Source organism: Anoplophora glabripennis, unplaced genomic scaffold, assembly GCF_000390285.2.
Source record: "Anoplophora glabripennis isolate ALB-LARVAE unplaced genomic scaffold, Agla_2.0 scaffold23, whole genome shotgun sequence".
Lineage (NCBI taxonomy): Eukaryota > Metazoa > Arthropoda > Insecta > Coleoptera > Cerambycidae > Anoplophora > Anoplophora glabripennis.
In genome coordinates this window covers 1,647,858-1,664,251 of record NW_019416624.1, presented here as the reverse complement: position 1 = coordinate 1,664,251, position 16,394 = coordinate 1,647,858, and the positions used below count along the sequence as shown (strand labels likewise).

General features: G+C 32.7%; 1 protein-coding gene across 1 annotated transcript in view; it reads right to left on the bottom strand.

Moving 5' to 3' along the window:
- Positions 1–9,339, bottom strand: part of LOC108904540 (gamma-aminobutyric acid type B receptor subunit 2-like) — an 81,285-nt gene extending 71,946 nt beyond the window's left edge. The window contains exons 1-2 of the mRNA XM_023455105.1: positions 8,845–9,339; positions 41–211 (exon numbers count right to left, since the gene is read on the bottom strand). Of these exons, the coding sequence (XP_023310873.1) occupies positions 41–211; positions 8,845–9,339 (666 nt within the window). The remainder of the gene's footprint in view (positions 1–40; positions 212–8,844) is intronic.
- Between the last annotated feature and the right edge of the window lie 7,055 nt (positions 9,340–16,394).

Genomic DNA, 16,394 nt, shown 5'->3' with positions numbered 1-16,394 from the left:
CATGTTCAACTTTAATTTTAGACTTCTTTCCATTTATTACACACATCGTCGGTTCTAAAATCGCTTGAGGTTCTCTGAGACGTTCCCTAATAGTCTCTGATTCCAAGTCATCATCATCCTCATCATTATCATCATCATCATCATCATCATCGTCATCATCGTCAGCGTCATTATCTTCATCATCGTGATGATGATTCAAACCAGAATCACTCTGTTATTATGTCGCCATCGCGCGAGAGCCTTCTGGTAATTCGACACAGCTTCAACACCTTCTGAAGTTTTAAAACTACTAGCTACTCGGTCTCAAGAAGTTAAATAGTCGTATCCCATATACTATATTTATACTGCCTACCTGGCTTCTCTTCCCAAAAATATATGAAAATGCAAGTCCAGAGGAATGTCCAGAGCTGACAGTTCCAGTTATCGCCAGATACGATTGTCTCTTTAAACCCTAGAGCAGCGGTCGGCAACTGGCGGACCGCGGTCCAGGTCCGGATCGCGGAAGGTAAAATACTGGACCGCCAAAAATGTTTTGAAAGTATAAATTACTCAAATAAATTTTTATAATTTTTTCTAATATTTTACAATTGCGACTGATTTGAGTTAGTAACTTAATGGTTAGTAAGCAGATTAAATTTGAGTGCAAATGAAAATAAAAAATTAGCAAGAATTTTGTTTGGATCTCGTTAAAAAATTTCAAAAGTGTCCGGACCTCACCTAAAATTACTTGCCGACCCTTGCCCTAGAGTATAGGTTTGAAGTTTTTAAGTCTTACGTGGTCATAGGAACTGATCGATAGAGATAAGTTTAGTTAAATATTTTAATTTTGACCCCATGAATCTGGTGTAGTTCAATACCGGTAATAATTTTATTATTGAAATTAGAAAAATATACACTAAATAGTGACCCGTTAAAGTAATAGGCATTTACGTCTAAAGATTATACTTGGGTTTGCCAAATTGTCTATTTATCATTCATTTATTTTTACTGAAATAACGAATTAATATTTTCTTATTTCATCAAATAAGCAACGGAAAGGATGGGGGACTCGTGCTTTACTGACGCTCTGATAACCTACTGCCTTCGGCTACAATAACACAAACACACAAAAAAAATTTCCAAACCCAGAAGAGACCCACATATCATTTCCGAAGGAATTTGATGCGCTAAATACAGTGGGTGGACAATACTCACATTTATGGAGTTTCTACTTCAAATTCTTTTTTTGAAAAAACAATAGATGTTCACAAGGTTTTTTTATTTTGTATTTCAGCTGGTACTGTTATTAATATTTATGTTGAGTGGCAACCTGGTATCCTGCATCATTTATCAGATAAGTGGGATTACTCTCCGTATGGTGGTAGTTTGTTACAAACTGTTGTTTCACAGAGATGCTAAAAAATATTTCTGAATCGTTTTTCGTGAGTTTTTCCTGTCACAAAACGTTATTGATATTTCGAATAGGATTACTGTAATAAACAAAGGTAGGAATTGTAGTTTCCCAAATGACAGTCCGAAGGTGGTTGGCAGAAACGACCTAATCGGTCGTTGTTGATCAAAAAACCACCTCTGATGAAGGTCATGAAGAAGATATGGCTGCAATGAGCCTGACAACACCAGAATAGGACTATTGCAGACTGCACTCTAATGAGAACAACTAATTAAAATAGTATTAATAAAGATTTTCTCAATATTTTCCGACGAATCAACGTTTCAAATTTTGATCGACAAAACTTCATTTCTCCGATGACGACTTGGAGAGAGTCGATCCATCCAGACTGGCTTGTGGTGGGGGTTAGATACCCGGTTCGTGTCATGGTATGGTTTTCATTCCAGCCAAGGTCATAAGGCTCCTATACATCGTGGAAGGGATCATGAGGAAGGATCCGTACAAGCGAGTACTAAAAACTCGGCTACTGCCACAGATCGAAGATTCCCTGGTGATGCAGAGTGCATTTTTTGCACCATTCGGCACCGTGCCACAAAGCCAGGAGTGTTACTGCATTCCTGGCGGAAAAGACATTATCGTTTTGCCCTGACCTGGCATGAACCCTATAGAGAACATGTGAGAACTCACCAAACGGGCGATTGCTATTGAGGTAATCACCACCAAGCAACAATTGGTTGAAACTTTCATCAGAGAATGGCATCAACACGTCGAACTCCAACAGAATTATAGAGTCTGTATAGAGAGCATGCCTTGAGTCATAGAAGCTCTAATTGCAGCAAATGGTGCATCATTAAATATTAAGATTAACTATACCAGATTTCCAGTGATGCACATACAGCTTTTACGAAAAAAATTAATAGTTTCGCCCACGTAACTTGTTGTTTTCGTGATCTTAATAATACATTCTTTTGAATCAAGAAAATAGCTACAAGCCATAGGACCAACTGTTTGTTCAAAAAATTCAGTCAAACTAGAAAATAGAAGAAACTGAGTACTGTCCCTAATAATTTGGCTACCCACTGTAGGATCCTGTAGGCAAAATTCATGAGTTACCGATGAGTTTCGGAGAAAAGTGAAATTTTTGTGTGAAAACGCCCTAATACAAGTTGTTGATTTTTTCCTAAATTTTGTCCAAATGTATAATTTGGCCTCGATATTTCTTAGAAAATCCAGTATTTCAGTGAAAACTGGCCAAATTCTTCCAAAATTATATGTCTGGAAAAAATTTAGGATTAATCAGTTTTGACCCATATTTGGATCAGTTTTCACAGAAATAGAGAATTTTCTGAGAAATATCGAGGTCATGGGTAAATTTTACTAATGGCATCGTGTTCAGCCCTTCAAAATACTAGGAAATTGATAATTATATTAGGACAAAATTTAGGAAAAAATCAGTTTTTGGCGTTTTCAACCAAAAGTTTCACTTTCCTCTGAATTCATCGGTAAATTATGACTTTTTACTACAGGATTATATTCAGCGCGTCGAGTTCCTTTGGAAATGATATGTGCATCTCTTGGATTTGGACATTTGTTTTGTATGCTTGTGTAATTTGTTAAGAACTGAACATTTATTCCACCAGAAATTCCAAAAAACAGTTGCAGAGAAAATGGAACGACCCATGTGCCGAAAGTAAAAACACTTTAATCAGCTATATAAAAAGTGTCATGGATTTCCTGACGCCTTCAAATTTACAATAAAACTTTGATAATGTAGATTTAGACATAAAAAGTCCAGACGGATGCCTGTAAATATCATCCCTCTATAGCTGTTCAATCGAGTTCTACGCCTTTTTATACGTTTAAGGTTCATTTAAAAAAACCTGCCTACATTCGCGTGTCTGAAACAGTTCCTTTCGGAGTGGTTTCCAATAATATTCTATTTAAACTGATTTGAACTGACGACTCGTGCACAATGAACCCTTAACTTCAATTGTAAGTTTATACAACATGCTCCACTCCCAATCCAATAAATTAAAAGAGGCGGTAACGAATATAAGTTTAAACAAAAAATGTGTGAAATGATGTTTTGGAAAAGCTTTGCAAAAAATGCGGAACATTCATTTTCAATTAAATCAATTAATTTCTTAAATTAAATTAAATTAATTAATTAAATTAATTGTTAATTAATTATTCAATTAATTTTTATACTAGATACATATTATCAACTTTAAATTTGTTATAGATTTTTAAAAACATAAAGAGCAGCAAACAGAAACTGCTAACATGTCATTCCATATACCTACCAAAACATGTGTTGTACATACTAACAAAATTTAAAAAACTAAAATAAAATGATAACATTTTACTTCTATATATATCAGTAGCAATTTTAAGCACAATGCATGTAAGTATTGCTATGCAGAAGGAACTGACAAAATAATAAATAGATTCTACATTAGTTCATTTTAAATTAAATTCAACATAAAATTATATGAGAAGAAAAAATAATATTTCCATATGGAGATATAATACTTTTTTTATTCGTGATCTCAAAAACAGCATTTTCAACACTTATTAAATACCAGACCAGCACCCGACATCGAACAGTCTGAAATAAAGTTGTTTGAACTATGGAATTCAAATCAATTGCGAACCGTAAAAATTTAGAAGGTAGTGAAATTGTACCTAGTATATTTAAATATGTGATAAAAGAGGCAAAAAATAGCATATTATTTGGTGAAAGGTGTAAGAAAAAGTTGCAAGGCACGCTGACGTTAGTGTAAATACAGTGAAAATCATTATGAAGCTAGGGATAAATATTGCAAATGATCCTCATCGATCCACACTCGGCATAATAAATATAAAAAATCACCAAAAGCCAATTTGGATGGTTTAGATCATGTACTGCTATAACGAGCCAATCAAAATCGATATGTTCAAGAAAAAACGGCAACTATACTCAGACATATCCATAGAAAGTTCCATTCATTCGGGAATTACCTCTAATATGAGCACAACCGAGATCCCCATGTATTGCCTGCGATGCTGGGATTCTCGTATCTTGCTCGCCGACAAAGGGACAAATAGGATATTAACACACGTCCGTTAGGACGCCAACCTCAATGGACGCTTGAGAGTGTGGTCGTCACCTTGCCCAATCGCCCTCCATCGGAGGTGATATACAGGATGTAAGAAGTTTGACTGCCATTAGTTCAGAAACAGAGTAATCATAAATGAATAAAAAAGTTATATGTTACAGGGGCGTAATACTAACAGTTTTCAAAATACTGCGAGTATTAATATTGGGGAGTTATATCACAACGTGACAACAGCGCTTAACCTGCGGATACACAACATGTGTGCACGCGGCAGACTTATCCTAGGGAAAAAATGTAAACAACTATTACTGTGAAACATTTAGTAAATTTCAAGACAATTAATTGTTTTCCAGTTTTTAAATGAATAAAATAAAATGTATCGATTTTGTAGTATGAAGATAGCGTTGGACTTAAATTTTAGCTAGAAGTCTCTTAAAACAGGAACTTAACTTTCAATTAAATTAGGTATTTGACAAATATGTAATTAAAATACCGAAAGATTCACGTCGCCCGCCATAGTCATACGTATTAAAAATAATTTAGGTAGGTACTTACCAAAAAGCGAAATTCAGTAACTTTTAAACGCACACGTACAAAACAGACTACAACATATCCTTAAAATATCCACCACCATTTTCGATGCACAAACGTCACCTTCGAATCCAATTTTCGCGCACTCGCTGGAAAACACCTCAAGAAAAGGAAATAGTGGTGCGCAAGAAACACTTCGACAAGGTCGAATCCACACACCAACTGAATTGCGTATTTGTGGTTGCTGGACACCTTAGTACTTCGTGTTAACCGCCGCGCCGTTGTCACATTGCTCGATATGAATTTTATCGAATTTTAAATTTATTACAACGTTAATTATTTTTTAGAATTAAGCATAAAGAAGTTAAAAAAGTGATAAACATTGTATTTTATGGTATTCTATGCACGCAGTTATGTCAATATTCCTTAATTAATCGAACTTTTTTCCAGTTTGGGGTTTTTGTTATTTTTTTCTCGGAAATGGTTGAGTTTAGGATCCATGTCATATAAGGTTTTATTGTTTACTTTAATGTATTCTATCTTATGTTAAAATTAGAGCAGTCAAACTTCTAACACCCTGTGTTCTGGAAGTGTGGGAAGTGTGGGAATCTAATGTATTTTTAGTTTACATAATACACCTATTAAAGGTATTAAATTATGTCTACAAAATCTGTAGAAACTAAAAGAAATTTCTTCAGATGAAATCAATCGGATATGATAGAGCCACCTAGTGGCCTGGTTCCCATGCACCGCTGCTTTTTGCTCTATGGTAGTTACGCCACTGACTTTTGGAACTTTTTTTTACAATCATCAGTGTGATAAATAGAAACCATTCTTAGTGTGATTTCAGTGTAAAATTCAGTTTTTTATTATTGTTCTACAATATTCATTAACTTGTTTCTTCACCTTAACCCAAAAAAAAAAAAAAAACAAACGAACAGGCACTGAATGGATTAGAGAATTGATCAGTTGTACCTATTTAATTATGCCAATCATCATAATAACTTTTTATTAATTACTTAGATAATTGTTTATGAAATGCAAAATCATATGATTCAATAGGAAAGAAAATCAAGATCAGTTGTGAACTCACTCAGTTATACAGAGTGATTCAGTCATAATGTCATTAATTTTAAGAGCAGATAGAGAAAAATGAGTATAATACGATGGCGTGATTAATAAAAAAAATAAATGCATATTTAAGCTGAAAAAAATATTTTCAAATCATTATTTAACCGCCTTTTCAGGCTGTTACTGACCGGCTGACGTCAGCCGGCTACGATATGAACAAAGCGCCCTAGATGCAATGTTGCCATATTTATATATTTTCGCTCATATAAAGACAATGAATAAACGGTTTGCTCAATTTAAAATGCTATAAATTATTTTTTATAATTATGCAATCAACATATTAAATTGTTATTGTTGCCCAGCAAGAACCTCGAGGAGGCATACCTTGCCAAAAATCATTTTTTATTATATATAATATTTATTATCCAATAGACAATACAATTAATTGTATAGGAACAGTCACAGTCAATTCTTACAAACTAATACAAATACAAATAAAATAAAAATAAAATAAACAGAATAAACAGAAATCAGGTAGCAAAGTACTCATCCAATGTATATATGCATTTTTCAATCAAAAATCGTTTTAAAGCTATTTTAAAAGATCTTAATGTAATACATTTTTTAATTTCTGCATTTAAATGATTATATAATATTAGGCCTAAACAGTTAGGTGAGTTATAAGCCACCAGTCGTTTGTGAAATGGCACACGAAAATGGTTCACTTGCCTTGTATTGTGTGTATGCGTATCCACAATATATGCGAATTTATTCTTATTTATAAGAACATATGTACACATTTCAAATATAAAAAGTGCTGGAAGAGTTAGAATTTTATACAAGGTAAAAGTATCTTTACAAGTTTTTTTAGATGGTAGGCCAAACATACATCTTAAAATTCTCTTTTGAGCAATAAAAACGCTACCAGCATTGGACGAGAGTCCCCAAAAACATATTCCGTACCTAAGACTTGACCACCTGAGCATAGTACAAACATATCAATTGACCAATATTTAAAACGCTTCGCAAATTTTTTAGTTGGTACGACACTCTATTAAGTTTTTGAATTAAACTATCGCATTGTAAATGCCAGTTTAAACATTCATCGATATGTAGACCGAGGAACCTCACACTATCAGAATCTCTGGGAATAATAGAATTATTGATTGGAATGTCAAGTGGATCACAATGTTTCTGTCTGGAATGAAAACGTAATAGTTGAGTCTTATCCGGATTCAAATACAAAAAGTTTTGTGAAAACCATTCACCCATATCTGATAGCACATCTTTACACTTATTAGTTAAAATTTTGTCCAATTTGTCAGATAAAATGATTGAAGTATCATCTGCATATAAAGTAAAATATACTGCAGTAGACAAATTGGTCAAATCATTTACATACAACAAAAAAATTACAGGACCCAATATAGAACCCTGTGGTACACCGACTGTTATACTTCCTGTATTAGAATCAACATTATTTATAGACACAAACTGAGTTCTATTATAAAGAAAACTTTTTATCCATAACAATGCCACACCTCGGATACCATATCTTTCTAGTTTATCCAACAGTACATTGTGATTTACACAGTCAAACGCCCTGCTGAGATCACAAAATATCCCAACAGGGCACTCTCCTGCGTCCACTAACTCTATTATACGGTTATAATATGCGTGAATTGCCGTGGAGGTGGATCTACCAGCTAAGAAACCGTGTTGGTATGTAGAAAATATATTATTTTTATATAAAAATGGTAATAATCTATGTAAAAAGGAATATTCAAATATTTTAAAGAAATTAGACGGTAATGTGATAGGCCTGTAGTTATTTATATTTGTAGAATCCCCTTTTTTGTAAACTGGATTTATCTTTCCATTTCTTAATGCCTCTGGAAAGCATCCACTAGTTAAGGACAAATTGACTAAGAACGTTAGAGGATGTATAATAATAAATAAAAATTTTTTTAGTAGGAAGGCAGGTACTTCATCATAGCCTGAAGAATATTTGTTATGTAATTTTTCATTTAGAATACCGAATAACTCGTTTTCAGTATATGAATGCAAAACGATGGATTCTTTTTGGATATTTATTTGATCAACAAATTTGTTTATACTGTTGCTATGGGAAATTTGATCTATTATCTTTTTAGGCTCATCCTCAAAATAATGTAAAAATAGTGACGCTATAAGTTCTGAATCAACAGTCAGTTCGTTATTATAATTTATTGTCATTACACTTTGTCCTAATGAGGTTTTATTTGTTAACTCTGACACCACACGCCATGCAGTCTTCCCAGGATTGTGTGACTTACTAATTCTTTCTTGATAGTATTGTTTTTTTGTCCTTAAAACTAAATTATTATGTATAATTTTGTTGACATTATAAAATTCAGTCAGTTCTGGATAAACAATCTTTAGTTGAAACAAATCTTTTAGTTTTATGCTAGATATCCGGATTTCATTAGTAACCCATTTTTTATCACTAACTTTGTTATATATATTATATAAACGTTTGGGAAAATATACGTTAAAATAATTATGAAGATAATAATAAAAAAATTATAAGCAGTGTCAATGTTGCAAATTGTAAAAAGGCCCTGCCAATTCTCACGCTGTATAGCATTAATAAAATTGTCCACGGCGCATTCGCTAAAGATTCTTCTTGGTACACGCGCCTCCCTATTTCCTAATGCAACGTCCTTATTATTTATTTGAAAATTGTTTTGTTTTCCGTTTACCGTTTTTATTTACAGCAGGAGTATTTACACTTTTTTGTTTATCTAAATCGGTTACTGATTTCTTACAGGCCTTTTTTGTTTGGTCTTGTTTCTTGTCTTCCGCACAGATAAGATTATATTCGACATTTTGTTGATTAATTAAATCAATGTGCTTTTCAAGGAGGCTGATTTTATCACGTAGTTCTTTTATTAGCATATCTTTTTGATGAACTACATATTTACATATATGAATATCTATCTTCTTTTCTGCCCCACACAGCTCTTCCATTGCATCAAAAAATACTGCTGGATCGCCATCATTTGCAATATTTTGATCACAACACATAAATTCACTGTCCTCAGCAAATCTTACACCATTGTACAGTTTTGCACAGCTGGGATGAAAAGTACTCTCACATATTTTGCATCTTATGGCATTTAAAACATTAGATTTACACTTTTTACACTGTGAAGGTAAAACCGTGCCTCTCGTCATGTTGTCGTGCGCCAAACGTTTTACTATTAACATTATAGTGATAAATTTTTAATTTGCTGTAAGCCTTCTACTAAAAATTGAAAGTAACGCGGTCCATTCAGATGTTCAGGTAGAAAATGCGGCCCAATTAAACGATCGCCATATACTCCTGCCCATACATTGACACCGAATCTCCTCTGAAAGCTAAACCGACGAGTAGTGTGCGGGTTTTCATCTGACCAAATGTGACTATTATGGCTGCAAAGAAACTAGCTCTGTTTCACTTTAAATAAAATTTAATACTGAAGTTACAAAACTCCAAGAGTTCAAATAATTTAAATTTCATTTCATAACCATTTCAATTTCATTACAGAAATAATGACATAAAAAACCAACACTCACTAGATAAATTATAAAGAGAGGGTGAAATGTATGTAGTATTTAAATATTGACTGTAAGTAATAGAAGATAAAAATACAATCGGACGGAGACAAATAAACAACTCGGTACGTGTTTCCGACCTAGGCTAACCTGTGTCGAGGTCAATAACCTTCTAATTTGCACGTGCACTTTAGTCTAGGAGCCAGACAGGGTTCCGTTGCCAACCAGAGTGCCACGGCTGCAAACAACTTATTCTAAAGTATTTTGACCTCCTGAATCCAAAAAACTTGGTCGCAAAGCCTGAAAGTGGTCAGTTTAATTGTTATCAACAAATTAAATGTTTAAATGGCTGTAAAAAGTTTATTTTTATAGCTAGTACACGGAACCTGATCTGGCTCCTAGACTAATACGAACTGTAGTAGGATCGTATTCCATGCAAAGTAGAGCAAAAAGTTGTCGGTCTTTTATCAAAGGAAAATCGTGTCATCAAATTGAATGTAATGAATAGGGATGATTGTTTTCGAATGTACGGTTATTACAATTTATCATTTTTAATATTATTAACGTTTTCACGTTTTATAATTTATTATGTTAAATAATACACAGTTTTAGTATTTCAATTTATTATTCAATATGCAGTTGCGTATAACCAAAGTTTACATAATAAATATAAACTTTAGTGTAAATCTAAGCTTTGCTGTAACCTAGGTAGGCACTTATTGTTTTGGAGAAAGCAATACTTATGTTTTTTACCTGTTTAAAATGCCAGCACGAAGAAAACAGCATTCATCCGTCCAGAGCACATTATTAATAAAGTTCTACTGCACTTAGTAACCAATTGCAAACTTCAAGACGATTGGGGAAATCAGCTGCTTCTAAAGCTTGAACTTTTTGAAAATGTGTTATGTTAACTCCTTTGCAGGAAAAATGCGGGAGATATGGAGGGTGGTAGATTTGAATAAANTGGCGAAGGTGGTCAACGGAATACATCTCCAACCTGCAAAATCGAACCCGATGGAACTCACAGTCACCGCAGGAAATTCAACCCAACACCATGGTCCTGCTCAAGGAGGACAACCTACCCCCACTCCAGTGGAAGCTTGGCAGAGTGAGTGAGGTGTATCGTGGAAAGGACAACATAGTGCGAGTGGTGAGCGTGAAAACAAGTTCAGGTATAGTTAAGCGTGCAGTGAGAAAACTTTGCATACTACCCATTGACAATCTTGTTTAAGATATATTTCTACTTCTTTGAAAGCTATAGGTAGCTTGTCAAGGCCGGGAGCATGTAGAGTCTTATATTTGTATGTAGGGTTGCCTATCTGTGGCATTCAAGCCAGCGCCCTCGTACTAGTTCTAGGAGAATAGTTTTTTTTGTTTTAGTGTGTGGTAAGGACTCAGTATAGTCAGTTGATATTGTAACGTACACTCTCTACAGTCCACAACAAATCAAGTGAAAGTATGTAGTGACAAAACTCTACAGACATTATGATTGAATCACCCTGTATAGATGGAAAATATTGAAAGCATCAATATGAAGTCTAAAAGTCTATTTATTTATGACGTCAATATACCTAAGCTCTTTTTTGAAAAAGAGATAATTCAGAACGCCGTCAGTCAAAGTTATAGTTACAATAAAAAAAAATCAACAAGTTTAATTACATATAACTAATTTTGTCAAAAATATTTAATAAAAGCGATTTTTCTCTTAAATTCAAGATTGCGGATGACGCTACAGGAGTAGGATCCAAAAATGCGGATTTAAACTACCAATGACTCTCCCCAACGATTAGAAGAAAAGAATTGCCTTATCTAATTAAAGCAGTTTCTATGATTTTCTTGTACACAGCAACAGGGCCTGATGAAACAATCTCAAGTAAAATCTGGAAACAAAATATCTCTTTGTAGCAGTTGTTTTTTACGCGATCAGTCTTTGTCAAAGGTGATAACAAGGATATAGAATGTTTCTTTAAATGATTGCATTATTTAATAATTTCAACACATCGGGCATGTGTTTTTGTATTAATTATATTTGGACATATCATTTCTTATTTTTATTTTGGATAATTATTTTTTACTAACTGTTTAATGAGTAGAGCTGTCACAATCGGACACCTAGCCATTGGCGCCGTCATGCGTCAGTTAGTCACGCGAGCTGTCTAGCTGTCGATGTCGGTTTAGTCGCCGATTTCCCTGTAGGTAATCGAATGATTTCTTTTACGATTTTAATTGTCTTTTCATGCATAATTGTGTGTAAATATGTCGAAGTTAGTGCTAAAAAATATCAAACTATTCATAAACTGACTAAACTAAACTGATAATCCAGTAAGTCACCGGTTCTATATGTTTTTTTGGTGTGCTGAATCCGAATCTGAGATTTGCCACTCCGCCAGGCGTCGGTTTCACAAGGAAAATTGCAAAAAACCTCAAATTTTCGGCACTATTTCCCTGCAAGTGCAAGAAGGGCTGCAAGGGCAATTGCGGATGCAGGGTTGGGTTATACTGCTCCATAATCTGTTTGAATTGTGAAGGTAGGTGCTCCGATGTAGAAATACTGGGCAGTGATGACGATCTACACACTTCACCTGAGAAGATCGAAGGTAATTTATACTAATACAAGTAATTATTATTCTAATCTAGTATTTATCACTGTAAATTAGGAATTATACCCTCACAGATCAAAATGTCATAATAATATTTTTTTCCAGTAGAAAGACCAGCGCCCATCCTTCAAGAGTTCGCGGACAGGACTAAAAAGAAAACATTACGTCGCTCCGGATATACAGCTTAGTCCATATAAATCAAAGACATTTAAATAAAGGGGACTAGGCATGTCATAGTATGTCTCATAGGTAGGGTGAAGCTAGGCAGGGGAAAGCAGAGGGCTTTATTTTCATCCAACTGATGCGCGCGATTACATCTCCAATGTCGTACATTTTGGAAGGGTCAAAATAAAATGTAGTCCTAAAGTCAATATGTTTCAACAGCTTCTCAGTATTTTTATAATATACAGTGTAGGAAAGTACCGATGGTCTATCAGAAGTTACGTGTGAGCGATAAAGTAAGCCATAGAAATCCATGTGATAGACAAGGATGGCTATAATGAAGGCGTCTAATAGTCAACGCCCATTTCGCCCTTCCACAAATAAGAAGTGGATCTTATTTGTGGAAGGGCGAAATGGGCGTTGACTATTNATAATTACAATTGTTAAAAATCCCATAATAATTATAAATGTACGTAAACAGGGTGATTCAGAGCTTATCCAATTCCGGACCCATGTTCATATGAACTTTTTTACTTAGTTTTGATCATAGAATCGGCCTGTTCAGGGTTGGCAGCTAATTATGAGACACCCTGTATTTATGATAATTTAATTTTGTTTGTTATGTGTAATGAATTTAAAAAAATAATGTTATAGCCAATTTATAGTATTATAAAGATCGATTTTATATGTGAAATGTATTGAATTGTTTAAATTTTGATTTTTCCTATAGTATTCTTAAAAATTATAAGAAATTATGTTCTATACTTACCCCAAACAAGCTCTTTTAATATCGCACTTAATTTTGATTTTTAATCTTTAAATATAACTTTATTCTTTATATACTTTTTTTTTTTAAAATTACTCTCAAATTATAATTTAATTATACTTTAATTTTAATAGAGCATGTTGAAATCTCAGTAGTCGGTTCGAAAGCTATTGAAATTTATTATGAAGAAAGTTATTAGGTAATTAATTTTTGTTCTTTGTTTTTGTAAAAAAAAAATAGAATAGGAATGTTTAATTGAGATTGAACTTCTTGTATTATACCAACAGTATAAATTTATAAAAATTTTTCCTAGATCCCTATCTAACCTGAGCTAACTAAATTCTAATTCCTTATTCTATACAATTTTTGTTTATGATTACCTATACTACACTCTGTTGTCTTTTTGTCTGTGTTTTCTTACTCGTGATATCCTTCCTGTCTTCTCCTTCCTGTATCCTATCGTTCCTTTCCTTGTTTGAACTCTCCTCCAAATTGTCTTTTCTTCCTTCTGTTTGCTACTCTACTCCGTAGATTGCCACTGTCTGCGTCACCTCTCCTGGCCTTTCCTTTTCTATGTGTCTACGACAATTGAAAATAATGTTTTAATTACCTGACAGTATTATGAGTCTCTTGATTTATCTGTCAGTTTAGATTTAAACCGACTTTCCTTTCTGCCAAATAAATTCTTTCCTATTTCCTGACTCTCCCTGATTGCTTCTTTCTTATTTGGTTTTAACTGTCCCACAATGCCTCTGTGCTTGATGCTGTGCTGTGCTTTTCTCTACCACTCTTCTTCTCTTCAATACTTGTTCTTTTCTTGGTATTTTATGGGATTCTCTTGTAATCTTCTGTATTTTATTGCAATTCTTCTGATTTTAAACTTATTTTAATGGCTACAATTTGAATATCTTCTAATTTGACTTTTTATTTCTTGATTCTCCTCTCGCTATTTATTTTTTTGTCTCTCTTGGTCACCACTTTTTTTTATCCTTCTTTCACCGCACTCTTATATCTAATTACAATGTTTTTAGATATATCGTATTCAATCTCAACCAATCATATACCTTTATAATTTATACATTTTTACTTTACCAAATTTAATACCCTTTTATTCTTTTTTTACTACATTACCTTCTTTTATAGACATTTTTGATTCCTTTATACCGAGATTTCAACCAAATGTCAACCAAATGATCTTTACTATCTTGTCACTATATATTTAATATGTAATTATTTATTGTATTTCAACTTAATTTCTATTAGATTTTATACTTAAAACTCTTACTACAATTCCTACTTGTTACAATTATATTGTTATGATTATGTGAATTCGTGTTTGTATAAGCGCCAAAAATTAATTTTATTTTTATTTTTTATTGTGATATGTAATTTGATTTTGGTGTAATGTTAGCTGTCTAACTTTGCCCTGTCTAGCTCTCGACTTTTCTCAATAGTAGGTTCAATTCAAGATTATTATTCAGCATGAAACCACAACTCTAAACAAAGGATGTTATTATAAATAAATTTATTATTATTTTGTTTTTGTATATCAATAAATTTCAAATAAGAAATGTCAAACACTACAGCAAAATATTTTGAAATCTTGTACAATAATTCAAACACTTTAAACAACAGTTTATCTCAATGTGTCTACTTTACTTGATTTAATGTATTATTGGATGCTTGCAATAAGAAATTTAAATTTTATCGTATAACTTCTTGTTTAATATGTTGTTACTTATTTCTAATATTTATGTCTAGAAATTTAAAAACAATTGGCCAATTTTAATGATGCTTTATATAGTTAAATAAATTTGTTTATATGAAAAATTTTGAATCTGAACTTTTTGTATTCTACCTTTTTTTTGTTTTCTACTTTTGAATCTATCTGGCTAGCTATATCGTATACGAATTTTAATTTTAATTTGTGCACAAATGTCAACGAAAATAAAGGTACCTTTTTATACGTCTTATTGTTTAAATTACTTGTCGACTGGCTTCTCACTTTTACTCTGCTTGACTGTTGTTTTTGAATCCCAGTCTCTCCTCTCTCGCTGGATTTCTAGAATCTGCCTGCTCGTCTGCTTTCTTTCTGGATTCCTGGAATCTGCTGCTGCTATTCCGCTTTCTCCTTGGATTCTTGGAACCTGCCTGCAGTATTTCGCTTTCTCTCTCTCTGGATTCCTGGAACCTGCCTTCTGGTATTCCGCTCTTACTGTATTATCTTGACTCACTTCTCCAAAACTTTTTACTTTTATATATTTGTTTTTTCCCAATTTTCTTCTTTTATACACTTTTTCACAATAACTGCTTCTATTTTCTATGTTTTTTTACAATCAATTTCTGCAACACCTATCTCTTTACAGATTTTTTTCGTAACTAAACAATAATTATTTTATTTTATTTTTTTTCTACTATCTTGATTTTCTTCACCCTTGTTAGGGCCTTTCCACATATGTGCTTTTGCTTTTTAAGTGCTGTTTTCCTTTTGCAATTCACATCACTTCACTTTATCCTTTGCACATATACACCGTATTCTAGTTTCTTTACAATCAATTTTAAATTATATTTCAAAATATTTCTTATTCTATAATCTTGTTTGACTTTTATATGTACTACTTTATGCCTTGTGGATCCAACTTTAATTTTGACATTTATATGACATATTCATCTTATTGATACAAAATTTTCTTTCGACCTTAATATCTTTTACTAATTATTATTTTACCTTATATTATAACTATTTAATAAAACTCTGACATGTTATCTTTTGTTTGATATCTGTCACTTACGATTTTTAATTAATTTCAATTATGTTTTTCTAATAACATCTTTGGCATGTACCCTATTTGACCAAAATTATAATAATTTTTATACTTGAATTTTGAAATTTATCCTGTTCTAATAATCCGACTTTCTTCTAATGATTCCTAATACTTATTCAATACTAACAAAATTTTTTAATCAAATATTTTTCTTAATTTTATAATAACCATTTCTACCATTCTCTTTACCGCGTTGTATTTAAATAGAATTTTAATTTAATTTTTAAATTGCTATCACTAATCTGATTTCATCTCAATATATACATATATAATATTTTTATAAATTCTTGGAATCCCAATAACTGTAACCATTTCTTTCTTGTTGCACCATCCCCAGGCATCCTAAAAACTTTCATATTTCACTTTTGGAATACT